At 52.7% G+C, this 18,477-nt stretch overlaps 1 protein-coding gene across 2 annotated transcripts; it reads right to left on the minus strand.

The window, feature by feature from the left end:
* Positions 1-1,346: 1,346 nt before the first annotated feature.
* Positions 1,347-5,341, minus strand: EGR1 (early growth response 1). Of its 2 annotated transcripts, none has more exons than XM_045830194.1 (2): positions 4,600-5,341; positions 1,347-3,893 (listed from the first exon to the last, which is right to left on the minus strand). In XM_045830194.1, the coding sequence occupies exons 1-2, from the start codon at positions 4,898-4,900 to the stop codon at positions 2,563-2,565; spliced, it is 1,632 nt and encodes a 543-aa protein (XP_045686150.1). In that variant the 5' UTR covers positions 4,901-5,341; the 3' UTR covers positions 1,347-2,562. The 2 variants fall into 2 exon arrangements, with proteins under 2 accessions (XP_045686150.1, XP_045686151.1); XM_045830195.1 differs by having other exon boundaries at positions 1,347-3,890; positions 4,600-5,337.
* Between the last annotated feature and the right edge of the window lie 13,136 nt (positions 5,342-18,477).

The raw sequence follows: 18,477 nt of genomic DNA on the forward strand, positions 1-18,477 counted from the left end.
GCCGGAATTCCCCTGGTCCCAGGGGAAGGTGTCCACTGGTAACCTGGGAGAAACCCTTAGGAGGAAGAGGAATGGAGGCAGGTGACACCTTGACTTCACTCAGAGCCTGAGAACCATGATAGGTAGGGAGGGCGATTCTTCATTGTCCTTATATTTGGGGGTCAGAAATTGGGAGAGGAGCCAAGGCTTGGGAACTCCAGGACATCAAATCTATTGTACCCATCTGACCAATGGATGGTGGTGTTCGATCAATTCACAGAAGACTCGTATCAGGATTGGAGGTGGTACTCCTATTCAGTGATCCATCCACCACGCCCCCTGGCAAAAACTCAGCCAACACCCTTCCTGCCTCACACACAAAGGAAGCCAACCCGGTTGACTCGTACTTACCCTTCCCAACTCAATTTTTCCACCTTTCCTAAGCCCCAGGGTTGGGTGTCCTTCTCTGCAATCCCACAGAGCGCCATCATTGCCCATATTATATAACATAACACCATGTTACAATTGACTTACATCTGTCTCCCCAACTCACAATCTGCATTGTTGTTGCGGCCAGCTCAAGGCCTTTCACAGAACAGGCAGATATTCACGAGCCCACAAGGACTGCTCAATACTCATGAGTGTGGACCTTCTCGGGGCTGGGGCCAGAGGAACCTAGCATCTCAGGTCTCCAACAAAACAGACTTGGTCTGGATGGGAACCTTCAATACCAGGCCAGCCTCCTGCCCACTCTGTCTTGTGTCCCCAGTAGCTGCCAAGGATGGCAGCTCCAGCTGGCAAGTAATGGGATTTCTTCCTGGAAGGATTTTTGGCTTGAGAATCAGCCCTCACCTCTTCTAGGTTTCTTCTACACCCTCAGGTTTCTGGGGATATGGAGAATGGGAGGGAGAGGCTGAGTCAGCTCCTGCTTTTACTGTTCCCCAAAGCCCCTGTGCCCACCCCTTAGGAGTTAAAACTCCTGCCAAATACATGGCAAGAATTCCCAAGGACATAGATTTCCCCAACCCTTTGTAGAGATGGGGACAGGCAGGGCTCGCTGACTATTTGGGGCCAAGAGAATAGCACTGCCTCTGACCACACGTGTTCCACTCCTACTATGGCCTTCTTTAGCTTTAACTAACCAAGATCAGGCTGCAGCCCACCAGACTGAGGTGGAACAGGCCCAGAATCAAAAGAGGAGACCCATATCCAGTCCTCATAAAGAATTCACTCCAATGACACACAGTGGGTCCCACGACTCTGGTGGGAATGTCTTTGTCTCTGCAAAAGCCCATTGACCCCCTCAACAGGGAGAAAGACTACACAGCCCACCTCCAGCCCAGCAAAGACATGTGCAACCACAGCTAGTTTATTTTCCTTTTAATTTTGCTTAAGGATATACACCACATATCCCATGGGCAGTAAAGCGCATTCAATGTGTTTATAAGCCAAACAGTCACTTTGTTTAAGCAAACACAAATACAAAGTAAAATAAAACCACAAAATAATGAACTGCATGTTCATAACATACAAAAATCGCCGCCTACTCAGTAGGTAACTACAACATTCCAACTCCTGAATATATTTATAAATTTACATTTTCAGTTAAAAAAATAGACTTTTGAGAGTTCAGATTTTGTTTTAGATTTTGTTTTCTTACATTCTGGAGAACCAAGGCTCAACTCAGCCCTCTTCCTTATTTTGCTCCCAAAGCCTCCCAGAATCATCACTCCCTGCTCCCCTTAAGGCTCGAGGTGAGCACGTCCCTTAAACTGGCACAGGTCACGCTGTCAGCAAGGCGTATCACACAAAAGGCACCAAGACATGAAACTTTTTAAAGTGAAAGGACAAAAAAAAAACCACTTTCAAAAAAAAAAAAAAAGAAGAAAAACCAAACCATATTTTGCCACATGTGAGAGTACAGTCGGGCAATATTTACAAAAAAAGTTGACAGAACATCACTCTGACACATGCTCTGACTAATACCAAGGACTGCTGTTTCAAAAAAAGCTTAAAACTTAATCGTCACAGCGTCATCACAACATAAAGAATCACCATTGGTTTGCTGGGCTTTTCTCCCCCCCCCCCAAAGTGAGGACCTAGCTCCAAATAGTACAATAGAATATGCAAATTATCTTCACATCAAGAGTACCCCAAGAAAAACGAAATCCATGGCACAGACACTGTACAAGGGTCAGAGCTGGGCTCTGAGAGGCCCAAACCCCATTTTGCCAACTTGATTTTCTAGCATTGAAGGGAGCAAGGGGTCAGGCATATGGTGGAGATGATACTGAAATGATATATCCAAAATCCATGCAAATCAAGTTCTTTGGATAGAGGTGAAGAACTTGGACATGGCTGTTTCAGGCAGCTGAAGTCAAAGGGAGTAGAAGAGGAAAGGGAAGTGGGCAGAAAGGATTGTTGGCCAACAGACTTTCCACGCTGACCCTGGGGTCAAGTAGAGGGGAAGGACTGGCTCTGAGAACCTCCATCTGGCCTAAGAGGTTACCCTCTGATGGCCATCTCCTCCTCCTGTCCTTTAAGTCTCCTGTGTTTATCTCCCCTTTCCCTTTTTCTTTTCCTTTAGCAAATTTCAATTGTCCTGGGAGAAAAGGTTGTTGTCATGTCCGAAAGCCCTGTGGAGGCGCTGAAGGAGTTGGCAACAGCTGAGGAAGGGAAGCTGCTGACCTGTGCAGGGAAAGCAGGGGGAACAGAGGAGTATGTGGTGGCCACTGAAGGAGAGGGGAAACCACTGTGCACAGGGGATGGGTAGGTCGAGGATCCAGGTGAGGAGTAGGAGGTGGGCACAGGTGATGGGTATGAGGTGGTGGCCGGGGATGGGTAAGAGGTAGTGACCGGGGAGGTATAGGAGGTAGCCACTGGTGATGAGTAGGAAGAGAGTGACGGCGTGGCAGAAGAGGCCACAACACTTTTGTCTGCTTTTTTGTCCTTCTGCCTCAAGTGGATTTTGGTATGCCTCTTGCGTTCATCACTCCTGGCAAACTTTCTCCCACAAATGTCGCAGGCGAAGGGCTTCTCCCCTGTGTGGGTACGGATGTGGGTGGTGAGGTGGTCACTGCGGCTGAAGTTGCGCATGCAGATGCGACACTGGAAGGGCTTCTGGCCAGTGTGAATGCGAATGTGGCGGGTGAGCTCATCTGAACGGGAGAACCGGCGGTCACAGGACTCCACTGGGCAGGCGTAGGGGCGTTCATGGGGAGGTGTCTTGCTGGGCCGGTTGGGGTACTTGCGCATGCGGCTGGGTTTGATGAGCTGGGACTGGTAAGTGGTGTTGAGGGCCTTCAGGTCCTGGGAGCCCGACTGGGTTGCAAAGGCTTTGATGGTAGAGAGTGGAGTGAGCGAAGGCTGCTGGGTACGGCTCTCCAGGCCCTGGAAAGGCTTCTGGTCTGGGGTGCCCAGGCCCAGGTCCCCCTGTTGTTGTGGAAACAGATAGTCTGGAATCATAGGGACCTGGAAGCTACCCTTGGTAGCAGGGTAGGCAGGAGGTGGGTACTGGAGCCCAGTGCCTGCAGAACCTGGAAAGGCCTGGCTTTGTGGCTCAGGGAAGATGTCAGCGTTAGGCGTGGGGAAGGTGGGTGCCGCTGAGTAAATGGGGCTGCTGTCGTTTGACTGTACTGCGCAGCTCAAGGGTGGGCTCTGGGAGGCGGAGGACGAGGAAGAGGCCGCTGGAGATGGTGCTGAGCTTGAGGTGGCCGGTGGGTTCGTCATGCTTACGAGGCCACTGACCAGGCTGAAAAGGGGTTCAGGCCACAAGGTGTTGCCACTGTTGGGTGCAGGCTCCAGAGAAAAGCGACCAGTGTAAGTGATGGGGGGCAGCCGGGTGGTTTGGCTGGGATAACTTGTCTCCACCAGAACCTTCTCGTTATTCAGTGAGATGTCAGGAAAAGACTCTGCTAGGAGAGAGAGAGAAGGCTTGGTTACTGGAGAGCAATCACTGGAGGACGAGGAGGAGCAGAGCTGCCAGGCAAGAGGTCGGGCCGGCTACCATTGACTGCCGAGCTAGTTAATAATTGATAGCAGCAGATTGCAATGTTCCTGGACCCGCTCCAGCGGCAGAACCCATTTCAACAACAGCTGACGCAAATACGGAGAATCCCCCTCCATTGCAGCTCCCAGCGCTCCGCAGCTGCGGCTGCGCGGCCCAGGGATTCCCGCCAGCACCCCTTTGGCCACCGCTAGTGCGCATCCCCTGCCCCGGGCTGCCGGGACATCCCTCGCCATGGATTACGGCCCTTCCTTGGGGACCGGAGGCAGTCAAGGAAAGCCATTCTGGAGGAGGAAAGCGCCTCGCAGCCCTGCTTATCAAAACAAGCCCTCCCCCCACCTCCACCCACCCACGCAGCCCCAGAGCTCTTCATCCAAAACAAAAGCTCGCTCCTCTGCGCACCGCTAAGGATGAGGATGGTGGGGGTGGATGTCCCTAGGCATCCCTCTAACACATGACCCTAGGGAATCGAAGAATGGAAGGGAAACCCCACTTCCATCCCTGAGGTCCAGCAGCACTGCTGCGGTTAAGGGAGAGCTGCAAAGGCTGTGGGGAAGAACTGGACGCTAGGATGGAGGCGAAGCGGGTAATCCTCGGCACAGCCCCCTCCTTACCTGAGGTCAGATGCTCGTAGGGCTGCTCGCCCGTCTCCCCTTGAGGGTTGAAGGCGCTGCCGCTGCTGCTGTTGCTGCCGCCCCCTCCACCTCCACCGCTCCCGCTGCTGCTGCTGCTGTTACCGCCGCTGCCCTCGGGGGCGCCGGGGGCCCCGAGAAACTGGGGTGCCCCGTTGCTCAGCAGCATCATCTCCTCCAGTTTAGGGTAGTTGTCCATGGTGGGCGAGTGAGGAAAGGAGCCGAATGGGTCGGAGATCTGCAGCGGGGACATCAGCTGCATCTCGGCCTTGGCTGCGGCCATCCCGGACAAGAGGGCTGGAGAGCTGGTGTTGGGGCGGGTGGGCGCAGCCCGGGGCGGGAGCTTGGGGGGGACACACTCTCGGGGGCCTGGCCGGGTCACATGCGGGGCGTGGGGCACACAGTGGAGAGCGCAGGTGGAGTCTCCAGGCTTGCCCTCGCCGCCGGCCGGTGGGGACGCGGCGCTGCTGCCGGAGCTGGGGCAGGGGCCGGTCCTGGGCGGCGGAAGCTGGCGGCGGCGGTAGCTGGCGGCGGCGGCTCCTCAAGTTCTGCGCGCTGGGATCTCTCGCGACTCCCCGGATCCGCTTCTATTTGAAGGGTCTGTAACCACACGGGCCCGCCTCCGCCGTGACGTACATGGCCATATATGGGGAGCAGGAAGCCCTAATATGGCAAGACCGGCGGGGAGGACCCGGAGTGACGTGAAGCCCCCTATCCGAGAGCGGTGGGCACCGCCATCCCGCACCCAGGGCCTTACGCCGGCTCCCGCACCCTGAGCGCCCAGGTCTAGAGACAGCTGAAGTCACAAGCCGTAGCTGGGGACTCCTGGACACAGGCTACCCGGGAGTTCCCGACGTTGCCCCCGCCCCTTCCCTCCGCCTTCCTCCCTCCTCCCGCAGCCGGAAGTGGCCGGGCCATATAGAGCCGCTCCATATAAGGTGCTGACCAAATAAGGCTTGTTCCGGCCGGGGGATCCTTCCTCCTCCTTATATGGCGTTTCCGGGTCGACGCTTGCTGCTCCCTGGCTCCCTCCCTCCTCCCCGGTTCCAAGCCGGGAGCCCAAGCGCGCGCAGGAGCTGGGGACGCCCAGGCGAGGAGGGCTCAGGCGCGGAGTGCGAAGTGCACCGCGGCTCAGCCGGCTCCCCGACGGGGACTGGCTTGGGGAAGCCCGTCCCAGGGCGGGGGCGAGGGCGAGTCGGGCCTGGATTTTGTCGCCGTCATCCAGTGCCCGCCCGCCCACCTCTGGGACCGTGGGAGCCGGGCTGGAGGGAAGGGGAGGAGCGGCTGGGCAGGCCGGGTCAGAGGCCGCCCAGGAGAGGCGGGGCCTTGACCCCGGGCCTCGACCGACTGCAAGGTGCTTTTCCAGGTTTCACTCGGGAAACTGAGGCTAGGAAATAATAGCCAAATGGTTTCTGTGCGTTGCGTTGGTCACCTGCTTCCCCTACATTTTCAAATGGGATATTGGAGCCTAGGGATCCCTCTGCGCCACCGAGAACAGAAAGGCTATCCCTGGCCGCCTCCGGGAAAGAGACCACCTTTGGGTGACCGAATGAGGGAATCTGGTTGCCCTAGGAGAGTCTTTTTCCCACCAGAAGCTGGTGATCCTTGTGATGGTGGGGGACTTTCCCATCTTTATGCAGAGCAAGTTGGAGGTGGGGTGGGCAGTGCGGGAATCTGAAAAGGGGGCTTCCCTATGGACAGTCTGGGGACCCCAGACTAGCACGTAGAGGACCTGCGAAGCGGTTTGGTGCTGCCCCCTGGAGGTCACTCTCCAGATGGTTTCCCTGAGCCCCTGACCGAGTGGGCTCTTCCGCTGTCTTCCTGCTCCCCCTCCCGGCTCCGGTACTGGGCGCCAAGCCAGACCCGGGGAGCCTTAGACGCAGTGAGCTCGAACTGAGCAGGCGCCGCAGCCTGGGCTCTCCCTGCAGTCCCCGGGGATCCGCCACTGCCGAGGCGACCAGACTCGGGGCGGGATAACACTCCCCCTCCCTGGCTTGGGAGGGGAGAGGTGTAGGCGGGGACCTATACTGCAGGTCTCCCAGGAATCGGACGCGAGCAGGGAAGCCCTTCACCGTCCCGGTTACCCTGTAGTCAAGTGCGCAGCCCAAAGACCACAGGGATTCCGGGAGCGGAAGACTCCAGCTCTAGCTTTGAGTCTAGGGGAGGTGTTGTTTTTCTGAAATGAAAAAGAAAGCGGAAAGTGTGTGTGTATGGAAGGAAGGTGCCAGTGACACCAGGAGAGACGGGGGCAGGGCTAGGTGTCTAAGAATCCAAACAGCCTCATACAGTCGGGGTCAAGGGATTTGAATGCTGGGTGGGGATGGGGTTGTAACTCTATCATGCTTCATCCCTATGTAACCATCCCGCGCCACACACACACACACACACGCACACACACACACACTTTCTTACAAAAATCTACTTAAGGAACCCAGCGGTGAACGAGGACTCCCTTGTCTCTCTGCTCTAGGTCTGAGATCCCCCATCCCAGTGCCTAGGGCCAGTAGGGGGTCCACTCCCACCACCTATCCACCAAGTTGTCCATTAAGGGGCAGGAGTGATGAGCTTGTCTGAGGCCTCCTGCGGGGCAGGAAGGCCAGGCCAGGCAGGGTCAGATGGTTCTATTTCTGAATGCCTATTTTTACCACTCCCTGGTGGGGTTCCTTCCTCAGGCTTTTTGTATCTCGCTTTTTTCAGCTGTAAAATAAGGCTAATGTTAATGATACCCACATGGAAGAATTGTTGTGAGGACTGAAACTTACACATGGACTGCCATCTCTGAGGCCCCAAAGCACAGTGCCTGCCCTGCAGTTGGCTTTCAGTAAACAGTGGCTATTGTTGTTTCCAGGGTTTTTGACCCACAGGGTCAGCCACAGTTCATCCACCCATCCTCAGACTCCAAGCAAACCCCAGTGACCCTTTTCTGACAAGTGGTACAGAAAGGGAGAAACATTCTGCTTCTAACACAAGAGACATTGTCCTGAAGAGCTAATATGCAGCCTTCTTGCTGCTGCAGAACATCATTTCCTAAAGCAGAACTTTTCAACCTTGACCATGCAGTAGAATCACCCCTGGAACTCTGAGAAAGGTTGTACACTGGACCAATTGAATCATAATCTTCTTGAGCTTGTGAGTGCCAGAACTCAGCAGGCACTTCATTCTAGGATCCGTATTCTGTCCCTGGGCAGCTGCCTAGATCCCAAGAGCACATCCTCCTTCTCCAAGCAGGGCAAGCTGGTCCCCTAGGATTCTGATGTGCAGGCTGACCTAAGGTATCTTAAGGTCCTTGCTGAAGCTGGACTCTGGACATTCTTATAGTTAACATCTTTTGTTTTGCATACCCACCATCAGTTCCCCTTTCTTTTCCTTTTTAAAAGATTTTATTTATTTATTTTTAGAGAGAGGGGAATGGAGGGAGAAAAAGGGGGAGAGAAACTTCAGTGTGTGGTTGCCTCTTGCACAGTCCCAACCAGGGACCTGGCCTGCAACCCAGGCATGTGCCCTGACTGGGAATCAAACCAGTGACCTTTGGATTCACAGACCAGCACTCAGTCCACTGAGCCACACCAGCCAGGGCTTCTTTCTTTTCAAAACTCCTCCCCAGCCAGTGATTTCCTTTTGGGAACAACCCCACTCCAGGTGGTTGGGGGAAGATAATACCATCCTAGATCTAGGAGTGGGCATGTCATCCATCTAGGAGCATTCCACCTTTCTGGCTGTGGAGACTGAATCCGAATAGGCGCATGACCAGGGAGAATCACTTTGGGGACTTGTGAGAAAGAGGAATTCTCTTTTCCTGGCGGTATTCAGCCAATGGAATGTGAGCTTGGAAGCCTTCTTACCATCTGGGCTGGAGAGCCCACCTGGGGATGATGCCAATGCAGAAGTTAGAGAGACAAGATCTACCACCAGAGAGTAAGTCTCTGGACAAAGCTGGGAGTTTAAGTTATGCAGACCAGTGAATTCCTCCCTTATTTAATAAAATAAAGCAGACTCATTTCAATTTCTGTTACAGCCCAGGAGATTCTGATTAATACACCCATTATCCACAAGAGCCAAAAACTTTTCTGAGGACTAACTATGGGCCAGGCCTGGGATAGAGCCTGAGGCATAGGCCCCCGTCTCTGAGGAACTTACAGTTGGACTGAGGAAGTCTGCATTCCATTTTACACGAGAATTAAGAATAGGAAGCAGCCCCATTAGGCTCCAAGTCAGTTACACCAAAGGACATTGGGGATAAGGGAAGGAAGAAGTTTCAGGGGACTGGGAGTAGGACAGGGATGATGAGATTTTGGAAGAGAAGGGATATGAGAAGGACCAAACCCCATGATCAGAAAGTGAGAGGCAGTTTCAGGCTGGGGTTGGGGGTTAGGTGGCCTGGAGAGTCCGTGTGTGGTCTGCCTGGGAAAAAATGGCTTGGAGTAGAGAAGGTTCCTACTGGGAAGCAGTAGGAGCTAAAGTTGAATAAAAATCTGTTTAACAAAAAGTGTATTGGCCACTGCTTGTATTAGATGCAGTGCTAAGTCTTGGGGATTCCATAATGGGGGAAGGCAGAAGTAGTTTTGCCTTTCTGGAAACTAGAATTCAGTGGGATAGAGGGAATTAAACAACTACATAAATAAAAAAGGTAATTTCAGATTGTAAGGGTAACATACCAGAGAGGTGAAGGAAGACATCTCAGAGGAGGTGACATTTACACAGATATAAAGAAAGGGCAAGAGGAAACCAACTCTACACAGAGGAGAGTGGGAGGGAGAGCATTCCAGGCAAAGGGGACGGCTGTGTGAAGGCCTCAGGGGGAAGAGAGGTCCAGCCATGGTCAGTCTGGAGCTTCCAGCTCCAGTGTGGGCAATGAAAACATTTAGGGCTCCACTGTACCCTCCACTCTCATCTCTGTTCTGCCCTGTACAGCTCATGCAGAGGAGAATGTGGCTTTCCAAACCCTGCCCAGCCTCCACTGTGTCTGCTGCTAAAGACAGCTTCTGCCCAGGAACAGTGAGCGGAGCTGGCTCAAAGCCCCTGCATGCTTCCCAGCCCTAAGCCCTCTCTGTGATGGGGCAGCCTGTGAGAGAGAAGGCCTGGGAGCCTGTGTCCTGGTGGGGTTATGCTGCTGGGCCACTTTCTCAGCAGCAGGACTAGGGGCATCTGAGTTATCCCCACACCCTAGTCTGTTTGGCCAGTAGCATGGCACACTGCTGTTTGCTGTGGCTTGGGGGACAGAACAGGGAGGAGACGTGGTGAAAAGAACTGTCCCTTTCCAAGAAACCAAATTTCAGCATGGGTATCCAACTTGTGACCAACAGCCCAGATGGGACAACTGGCCTGGGGCCTAAAGGAAACCAGGTTGCGGGTGAGGCAGGCTCTGAGCCACTCCTGCACTCTGGTCTGGTGCCCACAGGCCCTCAGTGCATGCTTAGGGATGAGTCTGGGACTCTCAGACCTTGCCCACCACAAGACTGGGGCCAGAAGCCCTGGGAAAGGCGAGAGGCCCTTGGAGGACCTGCAGGTCTGAGCTGCTGCCTGTGCTCAGACTCCTTCACAAACAGTGGAGGAGGAGGCAGGGGTGAGAGGAGAACTGAGCTTGTCCATGGCAGCAGGGGCTCTAGGAGAAAGCCAGCAGGAACCATCAAGTCTTGGACACCCGCCCCAGGGCTGAGCAGGCTGCTGCTCTCAGAGAAAAACAAGCCCCTTTTTCCACTGCCGCTTCCTTCTCCCCAACCCCGGGCTACGTCAGCACCTACATGTGCTGCTCAGATTGTGGTTTGCCACTGCTGTGGCCAGCCCTGGGGCTCAGGAAGTGACTCTTTTTTGGGTTCTGTCTAGGGAGCCTGTCACACTTTCCGATGGCTGACGGGCTCTGGCGGAAACATGGAAGGCTTGGTCTTCAATCGGTGTGGGGTAGCTCGGCTCCCACCCCCCAGAGGGTCTTGAGGGGGAAGAAGAAAGGCCAGGTAGAGGGTGGGGTGGGAGGTGCGCTGAGAAAGGGAGACATAGAGACACGGAGAAATGCAGGGGAGATGGAGAGAATCATCCAGAGTGTTGGAGTGTGAAGCCACCTCATCCACTCCAATTACCGGTAGGAAACTGGGTGCCAGAGGGGAACCCGAGTCCTAGCACAGGTGGAGAAAGCATGTTCTGAGAAGGACCCATGCAGAGGGAGGTCACCTGGGCTCTGAAGAGGGTGCTTGGCATGCTCCAGGTGGGACCCAGAGGTTGTGGGGGAGAGACCGTGGAGGACTTGGCCCTGGGCGGGGTCTGCCTGAGAGAGTTGGGGTCTGGGCTCCTGTCCTCAGAGTCTGTCTGAGGGGCCCTATGCCAGACAGGGGGGTTAGGCCCGACGTGGAAGACACTGGGGCACAATACCTCGGGGAGGTGGCACAGAGGGTCTGCTAAGGAAAGAGGGAGTGGGTGGAGGTAGGTGAACACGTAGGTAAGGCTCCCCTGGTCCTCTTGTCCCAGAGTTCCCTGCAGATGCAGAAAGCAACAACTGTCCTTGGACATCAGTTTCTGTGCTCCATGCTGGGTAGCCTCTCTCCCAGGCCAGGGCTGGCAGGACCTTGGGCTTAGAGGACAATCCAGCCTATGGTGAATTCTTTGCTCCCCAACCCCCGGCTGAGTGTGCAGCAAAGCCTGCTGCAGAAATCTCTGGAAGCTCCTTGGGCGGGCAGAGGGAGGGGAGTGTTACATAAGAGCCCACTGATGTGCAGGAAGTCTAGAGCAGCCTTTAGATTAGAAAGGCAGTGTTCCCATCCAGCCCAGAAAGTCAGGAATAGCAACAACAGTTATTTCTGGCCCCTCACCACTGCCTGAGCCGGGGCTGCTGAGCTTGAGCAGGTGAGCTTGGACTCCGCAGTCCTGGTGTGAGGGGGGCAGGGAGGGGCAGGCAGCCCCTGGGGTTACCCCACTCTGTCACTGCCCTCACCCTGCACCCCTACCTCCAAACACCAGAATGCAGCAGTCAGTGGTGGTGCTTCTTTCCTCTGATTTTCCTTAATCTCTAGACACATTCTTTAACATACACCCCTTGCCCCCAAGATATGTTTACCATGTGATAGTCTCTGTGCTAAATACTTGACAGGCATTTGTCCTCACAAAGCCTCATAATGCATTTTCACCCCTGTTTCATTGATGAGGATACAAGCTCAGAGGGGGCAGGTCACTTGCTCAAGGTCAGAGAGCCAAAGGCGGAGCCTGGGTTCCAGTCTACCTCATACCAGAAACTGTTCTCTGGAGTCCCAGAATGAGTCAGATGAAGCTTTCACCCTACAGCAGTTCTTGAGTCAAGTGGAATAGGGGAGAGACCTGTGAACAGATCATTTCGGTTCATTCATTCAACAATTGTTTATCAAACGTCTAATCTGCCCTAGGCATTAAAGATACAAAGAAAAGTAAGGAGGGTGCTCCTTCTGCAGTGCACGGCCTACCTGGGGAGACAGACTAGCTAACAAGCAAGCCCAGCAGTGTGATCTGTGCTCTCACAGGGAAGCACAGTGACAAGGGGAGCTCCTAACCCAGCTCCCGCCCACTGAGGTGGTTCCCAGGCAGTCAGAAAGCCAACTTGCCATTTTTAAATAATGGCAGGAGGTTGGGTGGGGGAGGACTGGTGGTGACACCAGCTCAGAAACCATGCAACAGTCCTGGAGAGAGGGCGAGGGCTGGATGCGTCAGCACGTCATCACAGACTCCCATCCGGGGCCTCCCAGTTCAAAGCAGAGAGCAAAAAAAAAACTGATGTCCAACTGTGCTGACAGGCAGCTTGGCCCAAGTGCACCCATTTCCTTGGTTCAATGGCAGTAGGATAGTCAGAGAAGCTGGGTGGAAGGAGGACCTCTCTTCCTCCTCCTCCAACTCTGCCCCCCACTCCACCCTGTTTTAGTGCAACATCAGAGTGAGTGACTAAAGAGGAAGCTTGGAAAGATGCTGAAGAGCCTCCATCCAGATGACTGCACTGACAAGTGATGATGGGAGGGAGAGTCCGCTCCTCTTCCTGGGAATATCTGCAGAGGGGTCTTCTCGGCTTTGCTCTGGGCTGAGGCAGCACTTCGGCTCCTATCAGCAGGCAAAGGGAGGGAATCTCTGGAACTTAGAGGACCCAGTTTCTCCCTGGTTCAGCTGCAGAAACAGCCATCATAGTAGGATGACTGTGCCTTTTATTATTATTATTATTAATAATAATTTTTAAAATATTTTATTTATTTTTAGAGAGAGGGGAAGGGAAGAAGAAAGAATGGGAGAGAAGCATCAATGTGTGGTTCCCTCTCATGCACCCCCTACTGGGGACCTGGCCCATAACCCAGGCATGTGCCCTGACTGGGAATTGAACTGGCAACCCTTTGGTTCACAAGCCCACACTCAATCCACTAACCGACACTAGCCAGGCATTATTTATTTATTTTTTTAGAGAGTGAGACATCAATTTGTTGTTCCACCCATCTATGCATTCATTGGTTGCTTCTCGTATGCGCCCTGACTGGGGATTGAACCTGAAAGCTTGGTGTATGGGGATGACTCTCTAACCAACTCAGCTACCCTGCCAGGACCAGGATGTCTGTGTCTTGAAGCTGACATTAGACTCAGTGTCTTTTTTTTTTTTAAGTATCATGTTAGAATATACATAGCATATGTTAACCATTTTAAGTGTACATTTCAGTGGCATTAAGCCCATTCACAGTGTTGTACAACCATGACAACTCTTCATTTCCAGAATTTTCCATCACCCCCAAACAAAAACCCTGTACCCATAAAACACTGATTCCCCATCATACTTCCTTCCCCAGCCCCTAATAACCTCTATTATAGTTTCTGTCTCTATGAATTTGCCTATTTTAGGTACCGCATAAGTGGAATCATATTTGTGCTTTTGCAACTGGCTTATGTTACTTAGCATAATATTCTCAAGGTTCATCCATATTGCAGCATGTGGCAGAATTCCATTCCTTCTTAAGGCTAAATAATATTCCATTGTATGGATATACTGCATTGTGTTTATCCATTATCTGTTGATGGACTTTTGGGTTGTTTTGACTGATTGACATTTGTGAATAATGCTGCTATGAATATTAGTGAGAAAGTATCTGTTTGTGGGCTCTGTTTTTGTTCGTCATCCATCTCAGCTATCACAAGAGAGATTAAAGTTAGATTTAAGAAGGACTTCCTGGTTTCCTACTACCAGTGACCAAAGCAGCAGCATCTTCCTCTTTGGATAGTATTGATAACCAGAGTCTCCTCAGCCTCCCAGTATCATATCCTTATGCTGGGATAATGCCTGCAATGGCTGCACTGAAATAGGAAAGAGGCTTTATAGGGGTCACTGTGGGGTGATGGTGCTGTGTGGTTTATTTTTAGGAGCTGGGTGGTGGGGGTTTCATAGTGTTCTCTTGGGTATGTTTGCCACCACTCCCCAACCCAAACCCAACTTTCTCCTTTCCTTGGCAACATCCAGGCTGTCTCTCTTGTTCTCTCCCAGGCTAAATTGGGAGTGTGAAGCTGCTCTTCTTCCCAATATAGCTTTTGAATTAAAGTGAGAACTGAATGTGGCTGGAAAGCTGACTCCCATCTGTGTGTGTGAGAGAGAAAAAAGGAGAGCAAGTGAGCCTGAACACACGCGGGGCAACTGGAGGGAGGGGGCGGATCTGGGCTGCAGCCTCGCCATCCTCAGGGGCAAGCACCGCTCAGCAGAGGGATGCTGAGGTCTGGAGGCTGGTGTTTTTCCAGGAGCACTACAGGGACATCATTTGAACATTCCACAAAATTGTGCCACGTGCTTATTGTTCTAGATGCTGGGGAAATGGTGAACCAGGTAGACCCATCGCCTACTACATGGCTTTCAGTTTGGTGGGGAAACAGATGATGACCAAAAAGGGTGATGTGTGCTGTCAGGGAGGAAGAGCAGGAAGCTACAGGGGCCTGAAGGGAGGGGTTGGGGGGGTCACACGTAAGTGGAGACTTGAAGTGCACTCGGGAGTTGACCAAGTGAAGCAGGAGAGCAAGAGTGCTTGTGCGGAAGGCACTGTGCATGCGGATTCTGAGTGGGCCAGGCTTTGGCAGGGGCACTGGCACTGGGTGAGTTGGGTTTAGGAGGGCTCAAAAGCATTCACCTCCTCCTCCTTCTCCTCCCCTCCTTCCAGGGAAAGGAAAACCAGATGAGAGTGATCTAGGCCAGAGAAGTCTGGGAGCACGTAAGTCCCTTCTGCTCATGCTCTAAATAGTCAGAAGTGGGTGCAGGGCAGTTGCAGGTCTCCTTTTGAGCCACCACTCAGAAAGCTGGACCTGGCAGGTCCAAGATGGACATAGAACAGAGGGAATAGGATCTCAATTGTATCATAAAAGGCATTTGTATGAAGCAGGGTCTCTGCTTGGTTTAGCTTACCCCATCCTTCCCGGGGGCCCGACTGAGTCGGTCTCGGAGGGACCTTCCCTCTTCTTACTTGATAGGAGTGAATCATGATTCTGGCTGAGATGGGAACAGGTTGAAATCTTGGCAAAGAAAGACCTTCTGTTGGCAGAGACAGGGGAGAGCTCTCTGGGGGCCATGCACTTCTCTGTCAGCTCCCAAGTTCCCCAGTGACAGGCACAGCTAAGGGATCCTGGTGTAAAACTTGCCATTAATATTTCAGGCAGCATTATTTATTGATCACTCATCTGGCTAGGACAAAGGGAGAGGGTAATTCATTAGGTATGCAGGGCTGGTGGGGTCAATTGGGGAAAGAGGTCAGGGAAAGGTAGATTACTGAGAATCCCCAGCCTGGGCTCCTTCCTGCAAAAATACCTTGGGGTTCTAGGGTTTGGAGATTAGCATTTTTGTCCTTTTTTTAAAAAATATTTTTATTTATTTATTTATTTTTAGAGGGGGAAGGGAGGGAGAAAGAGAGAGAGAGAGAAACATCAATGTGCGATTGCTGGAGGTCACGGCCTGCAACCCAGGCATGTGCCCTGACTGGGAATTGAGCCTGCGACACTTTGGTTCACAGCCCGCGCTCAATCCACTGAGCTACACCAGCCAGGGCTGTCCCTTTTTTTTTTTTTAACCCCATGATACACATGAAAATAAGTGAAGGGGCAGAGGACAGGGGAAACCGGAGCAGGCCTGAAACTGCCACTGTGCCCATGGGGGGCTCGTATTCAGGGAATCCTGTACTAGGTGTGCTTCCTTTCCTCTGGATCCAATTTGCTCCTCCAAATTCCTTGTCCCTTGGGTCCTTCTACTTACCTGACCCTGAAATCAGCTCCAGTAGCCTCTCTAGATGCCATTTCAGGAGCCCGGGTTGGGTCCCTTGGGTTGCAGGGCCTTTCCTGGGTCAGCTTGGTAATTTCCCTGCTCCCAGGAGATGCCTGATCCTCACCCAAGGAGAACACCTGCCCTCTGGTCTGACCTTCTGCGAGGAGTAGGCAGATGGTGTGCATACAGGCTGGGCTTAGGAAGCGATTGCTTGAGAATCCATAACTGCGCTGTCTACCCACAAGAATGCTTTCTTCATGAACCTCCAGCTCCAGGGAGTGAAGCATGAGGCACCCCGCTCTTCACATTTTAAGCAGACAGGCTGCAGGAAAAATTGCCTCTTGCCGGCGCCAGGGAATCCCGTATTGGGAGGGAGCTGCGCCACCCAGTGGGCTTTTTGCTCCTTGCAGGCATCCCTCCCACGCATTGCTGCCTCCAGCCTAGACAAGCGACAAGCTCTCCGGTAGAACCCACATGGATATAAGACTTGAGGTGCCCTCTTCCTCCAGGCAGGCCTAACCCAGCTCAGAGAAGAAAAATTAGGGGAATTTTGGAGCAAGATGATCACGTATTGGTTGAAATTTAAGGCAGTGGGGAAGCCAGCAGGGGATTTTGACCTGCAAACCAAACTGTCTCTCCCTCTTAAACTAGGTTCCACAGATACAGGACCATGGTCCAGAGTTCCCAGGGTCCCTGTCTCCTCTGCGTCCCTCTCTTTCCTCCAGGCTAAGCAAGGCTAGGCTCAGCAACATTGATCAAGGAAGAGCTGGCACAGGCTGGAGCTGCTGGCTTTCCTTTGACGTCACAGCCTGGAAATCCCATTTTAAGCAGATTCCCCAGGTGTGGGGCACACAGAAGAAAGAGAGAGGGAGCCAGCTGAAGAAGCTCCAGGCCTGAGAACATACTAGCCAGAAATCTCAGGCCTGGAAGGCTGTCCCCTGTCCCCTAGATGGTCTGGGTGTGGGACACAGAGCTAGACCTCAGCCCCGACTCCAGAGCTAATGATCCTCAGTGCCCACTGAGGAGGGCCTAGGCAGTTAGTGAGCACCCTCCACAAAGCTCTAGCTGTACACCTTGTTCCGATCTTTCTATCCCACTCTCCGGGCCTAGAAGGATCTACTGAGACACTGGGAGGGAGGGCAGGTGGCCCCAGGAAATGAGACAGCAAGGGCTTACCTAGACCCAGATGTTTCCCACTAACCTCCTCCCAGGAGGCTTGCCAGTCATTCTTTTTGTCACCCCCCATCTCGTTTCTCTTCTTCTCCCTGCAGCACAGTGGCCAGGCCTTGTGCAGAGTTCTAGGAGACGGATTGTTTCCATGGCGATGAACCAATGTGCTTAGAAATCTGAGCATGTTTTAGTTGACACAGGGAAGCCCAGATGTGCATGGAGAGCCTGGCAATGTGGCATCTGGCAGTGACCCCCTTACTACCGGTCACTGTGGGTGCAATTGTGTGACTGTGTGTGTGTGTAAAGCAGCAAATGAGATTTAGGTTAGAGAGGCCTAACCTTCTTTCTTGGCCATATGGTAGCTGCTAGAGTGAGACTGCAGCATCTTACTCTGGAGACCTTTCTAGAACAAAGGAGTCTCTCCCCTGAATTTTGCCCTGAGACTTCCTCTCCTTTCTGGTAGAGAAAGTGGCCCATTTGCTCAGAGGCCAGTGGTGACAGGAATGACTGGGAGAGGGCTGTTGACTGGAGGATTCCAGGGGACATGGACAGGGCATCTCACGCCTCACTTCCACTGCAGCCTCAGTTGTGAACCTTCTAGGCCAGCTTGGCTCAAGTGTGGCTGAAGGACAGCCCTGTGATGCCAGAGAAGGGAGAGGAAAGCCTGGTGTAGGGACATTTTGCCAACCTTGGGGCCAGAGGCTGGGGCTACTCACACTCCCCACGCCAGTCCAAGCTCTGCTTCCTCCCTTTTCCTTCCACCAGGCTGCACGGTTTTCTCTGCTCCTTCTCTCTCCCTCCTCCCTCCCCATTTGTTTCCTTTATCTTCTTTTTAAATTTTTTTTATTTTAATCATTATTCAAGTACAGTTTCCTCCCTTTTACTCCCATTCCAGCCCACCCACCCAACCCTCCCCACTTCCCTCCCATTACCACCCTCCCCCTAGTTTTTGTCCATGTGTCCTTTAAGTTTGTTCCCGTGAACCCTTCCCAATGTCCCCTGAAATTCCCTCTTCTCTCCCCTCTGGTCACCATCAGCCTATCCTCTATTTCAGTGTCTTTGGTTATATTTTGCTTGTTTCTTTGTTTTGTTGTTTACGTTCCTGTTAAAGGTGAGATCATATGGTATTTGTCTTTCACCACCTGGCTTATTTCGCTTAGCATACGTTTATCTTCTTTTTAAAAAATGATTTTATTTATTTTTAGAGAGAGGGGAAAGGAGGGAGAAATGGAGGGAGAGAAACAATGATCGATTGCCTCTCACACGCCCTCACTCTGGGACCTGGTCCGCAACCCAGGCATGTGTCCTGATGGGGAATTGAACCAGCAAACTTTCCTTTTGCAGGGTGATGCTCAACCAACTAGTCACACTGATCAGGGTTCCTTTGTTTATTTGATGCTACTTCTACTCCTCTGCCATTCTTTCCCTTCTCCTGAGTTCTGCCTTCCAGGGTCTCAGTCCCAGCCAGTTAT

The sequence above is a fragment of the Phyllostomus hastatus genome, unplaced genomic scaffold (assembly GCF_019186645.2).
Source record: "Phyllostomus hastatus isolate PE091 unplaced genomic scaffold, TTU_PhHast_1.1 phas_contig_150, whole genome shotgun sequence".
Taxonomy (NCBI): Eukaryota; Metazoa; Chordata; class Mammalia; order Chiroptera; family Phyllostomidae; genus Phyllostomus; species Phyllostomus hastatus.

What these genes read in the sequence shown, in the direction of transcription:
- EGR1 (XM_045830194.1), bottom strand. Translation starts at nt 4,900, where the DNA reads ATGGCCGCAGCCAAGGCCGAGATGCAGCTGATGTCCCCGCTGCAGATC. An exon ending in CTACGAGCATCTGACCTCAG is followed by an intron (nt 3,894 to 4,599) that starts GTAAGGAGGGGG and finishes TCTCTCTCCTAG; the next exon opens with CAGAGTCTTTTCCTGACATC.